We start from the raw sequence: 14,016 nt of genomic DNA, 5'->3' as shown, positions 1-14,016 counted from the left end.
GGCCGCAGCTCAGTGGACCCTTAGCAGAGGTGGCGGCTGAAATGCCTAAGGAACACATGAACAGTTATGAACTTTTTAAAAACAAGGCCAGAATCAGAATGGGGCTAACACCTGAGGATGCCCGTCGGCGGTTCAGAGGTGGAAGGCCGCTCTCCAGCCACTACCCATAATTGAAGTCCCATTTCAGCGAGTAGCTGTGGATATTCTGGGTCCTTTCCCAAAGAAGACCCCCAGGAGAAAGCAGTACATACTGACTTTCATGGATTTTGCTACCCGATGGCCGGAAGCAGTACCCTTAAGCAACACCAGGGCTAAGGTGGAAACCCGATGTGTCATTTACCCGACATGCCTACCACATTGGGAAAAATTGGGATGCCTGGATATCAGAAGCAAATGTTAAATCTACGGAAGAGTTGCCCTTCCTAATGCAAATGGAGCAGTTTTTAGAGTGTGTTCCTGAGGAAATAGAAAGGTACATCCTAGATGGGAAGCCCAAAACTGTAACCGAGGCGGGAGAGATTGGAGCCAAATGGGTGGAGGTGGCAGAAAAGAAAAAAACTAATAGCAGTTGGAGCGAATATCAGAAGGGGCAACCCGAAACCAAACCTTACCACCGGGGACAACCCCAGGCCCCACCCACATTCCAAGGGAAACCCCAGATGCCTTCTCACCCCACCACACCAGTCTCCACCAACCAACATCGTCCCGGTGATACCTTAGCAGGGCGATGTTTTAAATGTAATGAACTGGGACATATAAAGGCTCACTGCCCCAAGAACCCCAACTGATTACAGTTCATTACACCCCAATCACACCAAAGTTCCCCAGACCCAGATGCCTCTCTCATACCCTCAGAGCGAAGGGAAACCTTGAGAGTGGGCGGAAAGAAGGTTATCGCTTGGAGGGACACTGGGGCACAAGTGTCAACTATCCACCAATCCCTAGTGGACCCCAAACTCATCAACCCGGAGGCTCCAGTGACAATTCAACCCTTTGTGTCACGGTCTGTAACCTTGCCTACAGCCAAGTTGCATGTCCAGTACAAGGGCTGGTCAGGAATGTGGACTTTTGCAGTCTATGACAATTATCCCAGCCCCATGCTGCTGGGGAAGACTTGGCCAACCATGTGAAGCTAGCCAAGAGGGTGGGAATAGTCACCCGCAGCCAGGCTAAGCAAGCTTGCACCCCAATCCCTGTTCCTGAGCCATCCACCTGGGCCCTGTCTGTGTTACCAGAGACCCAGACAAAGGTGGTGGAACCGGATCCCCTGCCAACGACTGCAACAGCCGTAGTGGATCCAATCCCAGAGACCCAGCCAAAGCCAGTCCCAGAACCGGAACTGGCAACGCGACCAGCAACAGACCCATTGCCAGCACTGAGTCCAGCGCTTGCAAACCCGTCTATAACTCCAACGCCAGAGGGCACCAGCGAGCCTGACCTGGCGGAAGCAGCAGATAACCCTACCAAAAGGCTCAGCCAGAGCCTGAGATACCACATGGTGCACCTGCGGACAGCGGTTCACAGTCAATGGAAACAGCCCCTGAACCTGCATCGCTTCCAGAGGGACCAAGCCCCAGTCCACAGTCCAAGGAGGAACTGATGTCTCCAGCATCAAGGGAACAGTTCCAGGCCGAGCAGGAAGCAGATGACAGCCTTCAGAAAGCTTGGGCGGCGGCGCGGAGCACCCCACCGCCTCTCAGCTCTTCTAACCGATCCCGGTTTGTTGTAGAACAAGGACTTTTATACAAGGAAACTCTTTCTGGTGGGCACCAGGAAGACTGGCATCCTCAAAGACAGTTGGTAGTTCCCACTAAGTATCGGGTAAAGCTCTTGAGCTTAGCCCATGATCATCCCAGTGGCCATTCTGGGGTGAACAGAACCAAAGACCGGTTGGGGAAGTCCTTCCACTGGGAGGAAATGGGCAAGGACGTTGCTAATTATGTCCGGTCTTGTGAGGTGTGCCAACGAGTGGGAAAGCCCCAAGACCAGGTTAAAGCCTCGAGAAGGGCTGGCACACTAGGGGTCCCCCTGGGAACCGTGGGGAGCTGTGAGCACACAGGCCGGTGAGTGGCCAGCAGGAAGATGTATGCCAAGCGGCTTAAGAGCGACCTGGTGGAGCTGTGCAAGCAGAGGCAGCTGCGCATTGGGAGGCTCACCAAAGAACAGCTCATTGCCCAGCTGGAGGCGGAAGATCGCGCGAATGAACTGATCCCTGTGTCTCAGGGAAGCAGCCTGGCAAATGCAGCGCAGGCACCAGTGTCTGTCCCAGCTGGGAGTGGTCAGCCGGCTGCTGAGGGCTTCCCGAGACCCCTCCTTCCTATGCCTAGGGGAAGGGTGGGGAGGAGCCCAGCAAATACCGAAGGCGCCGTGACCCCCCCGGCCAGCAGGGGGTCCCCCCGGCGAAGCCCGCCGGCCAGCAGAGGATCCTCCCGGCGACGTTCGGCATCCGGGGAGCGGAATTGGCTGGAATGGGAGAAAGAGCTAAAACTGAGAGAGCTGGAGGATCGTGAACGACAGAGACAGCATGAACGGGAGGAGAAAGAGAGACAGCATCAGCGTGAAGAGAGACAGAGACAGCATGAACGGGAGGAGAATGAGAGAGAGCATCAGCGTGAAGAGAGACAGAGACAGCATGAACGGGAGGAGAATGAGAGACAGCATCAGCGTGAACGGGAGGAGAAAGAGAGACAGCGTCAGCATGACCTGGAACTGGCGAGATTGAAGGGCAGCGAACCCCCGGCTGCGGTGAGTGAGGGGGGACCCAGGACTGCACGGGGCTTTGATAAGTGCATCATGGCCCCATACAAGGAGGGGGAGGACATGGATGACTTCCTGGAGGCCTTTGAGACGGCCTGCGAGCTGCACCGGGTTGATCCCGCGGACAGACTCCGGGTCCTTACCCCCTTACTGGACCCCAAATCCGTGGCATTGTACCGCCAACTGGGAGAGGCAGAGAAAGGGGACTACGAACTATTCAAAAAGGCCCTGCTACGAGAGTTTGGGCTGACTCCTGAGATGTACCGGGAAAGGTTCCGGAGTCAAGATAAAAACCCTGAGATCTCCTATTTGCAACTAGCCGTCCATATGGAAAGATACGCCAGCAAGTGGGCTGGTGGGGCCCAGACGAAGGAGGACCTGATTAAACTGCTGGTACTGGAGCAACTGTATGGGCGGTGCCCATCCGACCTGAGGCTGTGGTTGGTGGACAGAAAGCCAGAGAACCCGCGACACGCCGGGCAGCTGGCCGATGAGTTCGTAAAGAGCCGGTCAGGAGATAAAAGGGAGGAGTCCCAAAGGAGCAATCCCACCACAACGCAGGGAGAGAGTCACCATGGGACCTCCCCGTGGGAAAATACAGAAAAACCCCATCAGAGGGGAACATCCGGCATCAGGACCATCCGACCCACTCAGGGGGACCCATGGGACATGGGCTGCTACCACTGTGGCCAAAAGGGCCACATACGGGCCCAGTGCCCCAGGCTCAGGGACAGACTGAGCAGGCCGAACCCACAGAGGGTTGACTGGGTAGAGACCCAGCCCGGCGAGAGGCAGCATTCCCAGGGAAGGGGGGCTGGCAGAGTACCTCCTGCTAAGGAGGGAGGAGAGCCCCAGGCTAGCTTCTCTGGGGGGTCAGATGCCCCGGATTCAAAGTTCTCCGTTTACAGGGTTGGCGCGGGGCTGTCCCTGCGGAGCGAGTGCCTTGTTCCCCTGGAGGTGGATGGGAAGAAAGTTTATGGTTACTGGGACACGGGCGCAGAGGTGACACTGGCCCGGCCCGAGGTGGTGGCCCCAGATCGGGTGGTGCCCAACACCTTCCTGACCCTGACCGGGGTGGGCGGGACCCCATTCAAGGTTCCCGTAGCGAGGGTACACCTGAAATGGGGGGCCAAGGAGGGCCCCAAGGACGTGGGAGTGCACCACCATTTGCCCACTGAGGTGTTGATGGGGGGGGACCTAGAGGACTGGCCAAGCAGCCCCCAGACCGCCTTAGTTGTGACCCGCGGTCAGAGCCGGCGAGGGGCACTGCGCCCTGGCCTTGGGGGGTGTGCCTTGCCTGAGGCGCAGGACCCTAACCTGGTGGGGAGGGAACGCCCAGGGACGCGGCTCAGGGAGGCTGCAGCTTCGGACCCAGCGGGCGAGAAAGAGCAGGTGGCCATCCCCGTCCCAGCTGCTGAGTTCCAGGCCGAGTTACAGAGAGATCCCTCCTTGCGGAAGATAAGGGACCTGGCCGACCTCAATGCGGTACAGACCATGGGACGAGGCGGCCGGAAAAGGTTCCTGTGGGAGAAGGGGTTCCTGTACCGAGAATGGGCTCCCCCAGGGAAAATGGAGTCAGGGGGGATCAGGAGGCAGCTGGTGGTACCCCAGAAGTATCGCCGCCAGCTGCTGTGCCGGGCCCATGACATTCCCCTCTCAGGGCACCAGGGAACCTGGCGTACCCAGCAGAGGCTGCTACGGAGCTTTTACTGGCCTGGGGTCTTTGGTACTGTCCGACAGTACTGCGGATCCTGTGACCCCTGTCAGAGGGGGAGGAAGGCCTGGGACAAGGGGAAAACAGCTTTAGGACCCTTGCCCAGCATAAAGGATCCTTTCCAGAGGGTGGCCAAGGTTAAAAGGGCGGCTCTAAACCAAGAGAGCCCAAAGCACAGACCTCCAGACTGGAGCGCTGGGAGAAGACCACAGCCCAGTTGGAACCCCAGAGGTATGGGGGTGGGAAAAGGGCACAGGCCGCATAAACCTTCCCACATGCGAACTGCGAGTGCCATCAAGCACCCCCGACCTAAGGGGGGGCGTGAAACTGGAGGGGCCTGGTGTAATTCTCACCAAGGAATGGGAGGGATGCGGGGGCATCCATGGGAACGGGGGTAGGTTCGAACTTCCCCAGGTCACTGGCTAAAGTGACCCTGCTCAGTTCGGTCTCGAAGGGGGGAGAGATGTGACGAACTGGGACTGTTCTCACTGTGGTCTGTGAATGCTGACAGGGGAGTGTGCTGGGATAGTCTGCATTGGGGGATGGGAGTTTCCCCAGGCGCATACCTGAGTGTGTAACATGAGAACCCAGGAGGGGGTTGGAGGTCAGGTGACTCCAGGGCCCGGGAAACTGAACAAAGGCTGTGGGAGGGGTCGCTGAAGGCAGTGTGCTGGAAGCAGGCTGGAGAGATGGCTGGGAGACAGAGATGGCTCTGACCCCCCTTGAGGGGGGGGGTGGGCTGGAATGCCCTGGGACCCCAAGCTGGACTTAACTGAGGGGGTCCTGTTGTCTGCGCCTGCAAGACCTGTCTTGGACTGTATTCCTGTCATCCAAATAAACCTTCTGCTTTACTGGCTGGCTGAGAGTCATGGTGAATCGCAGGAAGCCGGGGGTGCAGGGCCCTGAGTTCCCCAATACTCCGTGACAGTCTCCTAGCAGGATTGGGAGAATCTGCAGTTGCCTACCTTGATGATGTGGCCATTTTTTCTGATTCATGGACAGAGCACCTGGAGTACCTGGAAAAAATCTTCGAGCGCATTCGGCAGGCAGGACTAACTGTTAAGGCTAAAAAGTGTCAAATAGGCCAAAACAGAGTGACTTACCTGGGGCACCAGGTGGGTCAAGGAACTATAAATCCCCTACAGGCCAAAGTGGATGCTATCCAAAAGTGGCCGGTTCCAAAGTCAAAGAAACAGATCCAATCCTTCTTAGGCTTGCCGGATATTATAGGCGATTTGTACCCCACTACAGCCAAATCGCCGCCCCGCTGACAGACCTAACCAGAAAGAAACAGCCAAATGCAGTTCAGTGGACTGATGAGTGTCAAAAGGCCTTTCACCAGCTTAAGGCAACACTCATGTCTGACCCTGTGCTAAGGGCCCCAGACTTTGACAAACTGTTCTTAGTAACCACAGATGCGTCCGAGTGGGGCGTAGGAGCAGTTTTAATGCAGGAAGGACCGGATCAAGAATTCCATTGTGTCGTGTTTCTCAGTAAGAAACTGTCTGAGAGGGAAAGCCACTGGTCAATCAGCGAAAAGGAATGCTACGCCATTGTGTACGCGCTGGAAAAGCTACGCCCATATGTTTGGGGACAGCGTTTCCAACTACAAACAGACCATGCTGCGCTACAGTGGCTTCATACCGCGAAGGGGAATAACAAAAAACTTCTTCGGTGGAGTTTAGCTCTCCAAGATTTTGATTTTGAAATACAACACATTTCAGGGGCTTCTAACAAGGTGGCTGATGCACTCTCCCGGGAAAGTTTCCCAGAATCAACTGGTTAAAAATTGTTCTTGGAATGTGGAACATATTGTTAGTTTTTATATAATCAGTAGTATGTCTAAAGGTGCATGTGTCTTATTAACTCTGTGTTCTCTTAGAGCTCCAGGAAGAAATCACAGCCAGTGTGGAACCGGATGTCCAACACTATCTGTGATTTGGGGGGCGTGTCATAACTATAAAGGGAAGGGTAACAGCTCTCCTGTGTACAGTACTATAAAATCCCTCCTGGCCAGAGACTCCAGGTCCCACTTTTGCAAAATGCTATTTGTGATGTACTTATCACAGCTAACTCTGTCTCTTTAAGGCAGGGTGGGAATCTTACTAAAGACCTGAGTGTCAGTGAAAAGGCTAATGACCCATCTGAAAAAGGGGAGGAGGAAGCAATTTCCCGGGCAGGTAAGATCCACCAAGCAGCTAAGGAAAAGCTGCTGAAAGACCACAACCCCCTAGGAATAGGGGAAAGTCCCAGTGCTGGGAGTGAAAATCACAAGGAAACCCTGGGGGCAGGGGCATTTTTTGCATGGGTATAGCCCCGAAGAGCGAATGCAGCTCCACGGGGGGCCAGGCAGTAACATGCAAGGTCCTCTCACATCCTTACCTCTCCAAAACCCCAAAGACATACGTGAGCTGAGGAACAAAGGCTGAACTGGGGGAAGTGCTGGACCCACACTAAAGGGATTTCTAGCCTAATAATAGGTATATCTCCATATGTTATCTCATAGAGCTGGAAGGGACTCTGAAAGGTCATTGAGTTGAGTCCAGCCCCCTGCCTTCACTAGCAGGACCAAGTACTGATTTTTGCCCCAGATCCCTAAGTGGCCCCTATCAAGGATTGAACTCACAACCCTGGGTTTAGCAGGTCAATTCACAATGCACAGAGCTATCCCTCCTCCCTGTGAATGACACACCTGGGCACTCTAAGCAAGTGCAGCTTGGCCCCTTAAGGCCCTGCATCCTGCTTGTATCATCCCTTAGATGACAGAGCACTGTTGTTAGGACAGACCTGCCCTGAGTTGGACCCCTCAGCTGTGTGGACCCAGCTCTCTGGAGACCGTGGCCTGGGTATTTCCTGGGAGTGTCCAGGCCCGGGGCTGGACCCCACAGGGAGCCGAGGCTGAGGTGCGCAGGGCCAGGGCACACCCAGTGCTCCCTGCAAGGTGAAGCGAAGGCTGGCACAGCCCGAGGAGATGGGGGGAGTGCCTCTCTCTCCCGAGGCCGGGGTAACATGGGGACGCGGTGCCCCAGGAAGCTGTGCCAGGCTGCTCTTGTCCGTCATGCAGGGCTGCTTTGTTTCTTCTTCCAGCCCCAATGCAGCTCGCTGTGCAGGCAGGTGGGCGCGCAGCCCTGGGCCATCCTGCCGCTGCAGGAGGCGGCATGGGGGGGAGGGAGAGGCACTGGCCCTGGGAACCGTTCGCTCTTTCCTGTAGCTCCAAGCGCTGGAACCGTCTTTGCACGGCCAGCTCCCGCTGCCCCAGGTTTGTCATTTCAAATCCGTCCTTGCGGCTGAGTGAGCTTGGCTTGTCCTTGGCAAGGTTCGATTGGCGGCAAATGGGAGGACCCCCCGGTTGGTGCTGTGCTTGGCAAGGCAAAGCTGGCAGAGCCAAGCTGCCTCTGATGCTGCCCCTCTCCCTGATCCAAGCAGGGAGACATCCCTCTGCCTCTGCCTCCGCAGGGACACAGCTGGGGCTGGGAAGCCTTTGATTTCATTCCCCCCAAATACCTCCTTGACCTCAGAGGATATTCGGTGCCCAAGGATTTTGCAGCTGAAAGGCCCTGAATCGTGGGGGCTTGCAAGAGACCAGCCCTGGTGGCTGTGCCTGTGTGGTTACTGGCTCTCCTGATTGCTTTACGGTGGATAGAGGTAGGGCAGAGGGCACAAAATGCCCTGGCTGGGTCCAGCCCTCCCCCCCTTCCTTCATAGGTCCAGTTTTCTGCACATTAAAGCCCAAGTCTGGGCAGGGCAGAGGGGGCAGCTCAGCCAGGGGCCTGCCCAGGCCCGAGCCATCCATCACCCTCGCGTTGCAGAGGGGGACGAGCTGCTGAGCTGGGGCGATGTGGTTCATGGCTCCGAGCAGGAGGGCAGCTGCATTCGGCAGGGGCTGCAGCTCCCACGTGTAGCCCTGGGCCGAGAGGACGGGGGCAGCCAGGCTGGCAGTCCGAGGCGCGTGGGCTGCTGAGGCCAGGACTGGCCTTGAGGGCCAGTCACAGCGGGGAGGGGGGTTGGCCAGCATGCAAGGAGCTTCGGCCTCGGCTTGCCAGCCTGGGGCCTGGCTCTCCGCTCACTCACTGTCACCCCACAGGTGCCCGCGGGACGGCTCCTGCTTTCCCCGTGGAGGGCCAGGCCCTGCGAGTTTCATGGGCTGACACTGCCAGCTTGCCTCAGGGACCCCGTGCCCAGCCTAGGGGCCGTGCGGATCCCAGGGCCTGGCAGAGGAGGAGCAGAGGGCTGCGGACCCGGCTCCTGGAGGAGTTTAGCTGGATCCAGAGCCTGGCACTACCATCCTGCCCCAGAAGCGTGGTCCCAACACAGCTCCTCCCCCACCCCTCGCTGCCCCATGGAGCCCCTCAGACTCAGCCCTCCAGGGACCCCTCTTGCCAGTGTGCTACGTGGGAGGTGCGAGAGGCCGAGATGGGCCGTCGCTGCACACCCTGAGCTCCGAGAGCCCCTGTGGCTGAGTGGCGTGGGGTGCCATAGGGCAGGGGGCTGTGGGTTGTGCAGTTGTTGAGCACCGTTACACAGCTGCCCTTTTCCAGCCCAGAGGTGGTTCGTTATGGAGGTTGTTGGGCAGCTGCCAGACTGACGGTTCTGGCTTGTGCTATGCAAGGTGGGATCCCCCACCAGACCTGGCCTGGATCGCTTGGGGCCAGCAGCGCGTTCGAGGCCCCGGAATCGCAGGGCTAGCAGGGACGGCAGGGGTCAGCTGGTCTCTCTGGAGGAACAGTGATTCCGGGCAGGGCCGGCTTTAGGCCAATTCGACCAATTCCCCCGAATCGGCCCCGCGCTTAAGAGGGCCCCGCGCCCAGTGGCAGGGCCGCCCAGAGTGGGGGGCAAGTGGCAGAGAATCCCTTCCCTGGCTAGAGGCACCTTTTTAATTTTTACTCACCCGGCGGCGCTCCAGGTCTTTGGCAGCAGGTCCTTCACTCGCTCCGGGTCTTTGGCGGCGGGTCCTTCACTCACTCCGGGTCTTTGGTGGTGGGTCCTTCACTGCCGTCGAAGACCCGGAGCGAGTGAAGGACCCGCCACCAAAGACTAGGAGCGCGGCCCGGTGAGTACAAGCCCCACGTGTTTTTTTTAACGTGGGGTTTTTTTTTTTTTTTTAGTCATCCCTGTCGGGGCCCCGTCGAAACTGTTCGAATCGGGCCCCGCACTTCCTAAAGCCGGCCCTGGTGGGCTCCCCAGGAACCGCTCCCCTTTTCCGGATTGGAGGTGCTGAGCTGAGAGCTGGCTCAGGGCTCTGCGGGGTGGGACGTGGCTGGGCAGCTCCCTGCTCACCCCCAGGTGTCTGGGCTGCCTGCCGACCCAAGGGGAAAGCTCGGGATCCCTGGCAGGGTAACGGAGGGCAAGGAGCTGCATGGAATCGGAGCCCCCCCTTGTGGTGGCCAGTGGGCGAAGCGCGTCAGCCGTTCCAGCAGCTGCTTCTCGCTCCGGATTCTGGTCAGCGCAGCCCCAGCTGCTGGAGCCGGATCAGGATCAAGGCCTGGCAGGGGCTGGAACTGCTCAGCCCCAGGTCTGGCTTCCCTTCCGCCCATTGCGAGAGAGGGGAGAGATCAGTGGAATTAACCCCCTTCTCAACTGCCAAAGGAAAAACACTGTCACCCCCGCAGAGCTGGGAGTCCCCTTCGCTTCCTGCCCTACACTGTTGTGCAGTTGTTGAGCACCGTTACACAGCTGCCCTTTTCCGGCCCAGAGGTGGCTGCTTTTCAGTGGTGGGTGACACGATCTATGTGCATCAGTTTGCAAAACCCTATGGCAGCGGTTTTCAAATGTTTTCAGCTGAACCCCTCCCCTTCGAGTGACAGTTTTCGGCTGTGTCCCCGAACCCAGACCAAAATAGACACATGCAAAAGTGTGCTCGATAGCCTGTGCGTAACCCTAACAGAACCCTGAGCACAGCTTTAATTCACCCCCCGACACCGTCTGCTTCAAATACCCAGATACAGACCAACGGCGCAGCCAGGCCTTCCCCAGCAGCGGCTGCTTCTGCCTGGCAGCCAGGCTGCACCACTAGGGCAGGGCCAAACCCTGCCCCTCTGCCGCTCCCCCCTCGGGTTTTCAGGGTGGGGGAGGGCGTGTGCGATGGTCTCTGGGGGCAGAGTCAGTGCTGGGCGCGGGGACTGCTGGGAGTGGAACTTGGCAGATGCTGACCCACAGGTTGGGGGGGTCCACTGAAGTGAATCAGAGGGAGGAGGTGGTGCTCCTTCCCTGCCCCCCATGGGGGCTGGCCCAAGCCGCCTCTCGCCCCTGCTCCTCCCCGAACGTTCCTCCTGCCCGTCCGTTTGCAAACCTCTGCCCGATGGGATAAAAAGGAGGAGACGGGGCACCAAGGGGGTTCGTTATGGAGGTTGTTGGGCAGCTGCCAGACTGACGGTTCCGGCTTGTGCTATGCAAGGTGGGATCCCCCACCAGACCTGGCCTGGATCGCTTGGGGCCAGCAGCGCGTTCGAGGCCCCGGAATCGCAGGGCTAGCAGGGACGGCAGGGGTCAGCTGGTCTCTCTGGAGGAACAGTGATTCCGGGCACTTTGGCTATGGCCTTAGCTGACCTTGCGGTTACTCTGCCACCTGCCCCGCTCCCTTGGAGCTGCGAGCGGACGGCGCACCCCTCCCGCCCAGAGCAGCGCGCCGAGCTTGGCTCTGACTTATGGGGCGTGACTCACCTGAGCTGCTCTGGGGCCCTGCCCATGGGCTAAAGCTCCGCTCTCCTTCCTGCTCGGCTCAGGAGTGGCTGACACACCCAGGCAGCTGCCGTCTCCTGCCTTGGTTCGGCAACAGGAGCAAGTGCGCAGTCCAGCCCGTGGGGCCCCTGGAGTATGCTGGAAGCTGGCCTGTCCTTCGCCGTGCTGGGCATGGGCTGGGTGCTTCAGGCTCAGGTTTACGTATCCGGTGCTGTGAACCCAGCCATGGGTTGGAGCTCAGCACCCAGGGAGGCTAAGCACCACGCGTGCAGTGCTAGTGCTAGACCTCTGTCACCGGCCTGTGTGCACTAGAGTGTGCGAGGGGGGCGTGTGCAATGCTGCCCTCTGCTGGATTGAATTGGAACTGCATAGCTGCATATCATAGGGCCTATACTGCTAGTGGAGATTCTCCTTTAGCTGAGGTTTTTTGAAGCAGGAGGATGGCGTTCTGAGCAGCCGGGGCATGCAGCAGAGTAATATTAGGTGCCCACAGATTTGTTCCATTTTCTCCCCCACGGTGCCACACGAATGCTAGTGCAGTAACCTCGGCTCTGGCAGGAGTTTTGCCTTCAGCCCCGGCTGCCTTGGAACCGGAGCCAGAGCCCCTGGTTGGGCTAAAATGTGGGTTCAGCGGCTTCTGAGCAAAGGGACATCGTTTTTCAAAGACATTTTACTGGGAATGACATTTGAAGAATCCAGGGAAGCTTCTCATCACCTCCTCCCCATGATCCTGACACTCCCAGACCCCCCCACGATCCCGGCCTTCAGCCGTCTGCATGTGCAATGCCGGACAATGGGGATGTCCAGCATCCACATGGGGTACGCACTGAGCCCCTTAAAAATCTCCACACCAGCCCTGGTGCACCAGCCCCGCTGGGCCCCTCTGCCGGGCTCTGGGAGCCCCAAAGAGTGTGGGGAAGCGGGGTGGCCGGTGGGCCCAAGACACGGGGGGGGGGGGGAGGTCAGCTATGGAAATGACCTTCGGGGGCAGGGCTTCCAACCTGGCAGGTGCAGGGGATCGGGGGGGAGGGGCTCCCTCTACCTCATGCTCCAGCTGGACGCCTGGCAGTTCGGGGGCTGCTCCTGGGTAATGTTAAAGGATTCAGATTGCTCCCGGTGAGCATGGTGTCTGTTAGCCCCTCCCCCCGTGGTGCAGTCCCACCCCCATGGCCATACACCACCCAGCCCCCCCCACAATCTGTGCAAGGCATCACCACAGCAGTGCACGGGGGCGTCCTGCCCTGGAGACGTGACCTGGCTCTGGGCCGGCAATGCTGCTACAATCAGGTGCCATTTTGCTGCCAGGGTACGAACCTCTGGCACGGAACAGGGCACCCTGGTTTTGTCCAGGAACCAGCAGTGCAGGCCGGGGGCGGGGTGCATGGCCACAGGTGGCACCAGCCACTTTGGGGCATATTGGTCCATAAGCACCACTTGGCCTCTGAAACTCCCGGGTCTCCATTGTCAAAGGCTGGGGTAGCTGCTGCCTCCCAGCCTGTGTCGGGGGCGCGTCCCTCCAGCTGCCTTAGCCCTAGTCACTAACCTAGGCCGGGCCACCCAAACCCTCTGCACCGGCTCAGGGCAGGGAACAAGGTGGCCCCAGGTGACCATGCTAAGGGTCACGTAGGCCCCCAGAAGAGTCTACAGCTGAGCGCAGGGCAAGGAAGTGCAGCCACATCTGTCTGCCGAGCTGCCAGGCCTCCCTGCTGCTGGGCCATGGAAAGGTCACGGCCTTCAGGGTGCAGGTCCCATGGCCGAGCCCACGTCCAGCCACGGAGAAGCTCTGGCTTCTGGTGGAAATTGAGGCCAGAAGGGCAGCACAGGAGGTGGCAGTAGGAGGCTTTATACCAGTTTTCTACCTCCAGGATCTTGGGTTGGCTGCTCAGCAGATGGGTGATGGCAGGACCCACCCCGTTGCCAGGCAATGGCAGGATCTGCCCCATTGCCGGGCGATGGCAGGACCTGCCCCGTTGCTGGGTGACGGCAGGATCTGCCCCATTGCTGGATGACTGCAGGACCTGTCCCATTACTGGGTGACGGCAGGATCTGCCCCATTGCCAGATGACCACAGGACCTGCCCCGTTGCCGGGCAATGGCAGGATATGCCCTGTTGCTGGACAACCACAGGACCTGCCCCGTTGCCAGGCAACGGCAGGATCTGCCTCATTGCTGGATGACCGCAGGACCTGTCCCATTACTGGGTGATGGCAGGATCTGCCCCATTGCCAGATGACCACAGGACCTGCCCCGTTGCCAGGCAACGGCAGGATCTGCCTCATTGCTGGATGACCGCAGGACCTGTCCCATTACTGGGTGACGGCAGGATCTGCCCCATTGCCAGATGACCACAGGACCTGCCCCGTTGCCAGGCAACGGCAGGATCTGCCTCATTGCTGGATGACCGCAGGACCTGTCCCGTTACTGGGTGACGGCAGGATCTGCCCCATTGCTGTGTGTATGCAATAAGGCCATCTGGCAACAAGATGGCTGCTCTGAGCACAGATCTCTGGCCTACATTCTCCCTTCAGCCCCAGGTGATCAGCTGAGTGGTAGGCCCATAGCTGAGGTCAGGATTTGGGGCTGTGTAGCTTAACTCCTGACTCAAAGCACTGAAGCAGGGACACCATCACCCCCATGTTGGGATCTCGTTATTTGCCCTGTGGTACTAACAACCCAACTGGATTTTAACACCCCACATTTCCTCCTCCCCCCCCAACCCCCGCTGCTGGTTTACTGCTTTCTGTCATTGCGCTGACAGTACATAGAGACTGGGCAGTTTTACCTTCGGTCAGGTCAGTTTCACTGTCTGGTTCTGCACCCTCATCCTGCCCTTGGGTTTGCAAACACTGCAAGGCTTTGCCTCCCAA

At 58.6% G+C, this 14,016-nt stretch overlaps 1 protein-coding gene across 1 annotated transcript in view; it reads left to right on the top strand.

The window, feature by feature from the left end:
• The first annotated feature begins 2,001 nt into the window (after positions 1 to 2,001).
• Positions 2,002 to 14,016, top strand: part of LOC135977343 (uncharacterized) — a 371,747-nt gene continuing 359,732 nt past the window's right edge. The window contains exon 1 of the mRNA XM_065577762.1: positions 2,002 to 5,398. Within this exon, the coding sequence (XP_065433834.1) occupies positions 2,083 to 4,869 (2,787 nt within the window). The 5' untranslated portion in view covers positions 2,002 to 2,082 and the 3' untranslated portion in view covers positions 4,870 to 5,398. The remainder of the gene's footprint in view (positions 5,399 to 14,016) is intronic.

Source organism: Chrysemys picta, chromosome 24 (assembly GCF_011386835.1).
Source record: "Chrysemys picta bellii isolate R12L10 chromosome 24, ASM1138683v2, whole genome shotgun sequence".
Lineage (NCBI taxonomy): Eukaryota > Metazoa > Chordata > Testudines > Emydidae > Chrysemys > Chrysemys picta.
Note: the sequence above shows the minus strand (reverse complement) of the source record. Positions and strands in the feature narration are given on the sequence as shown.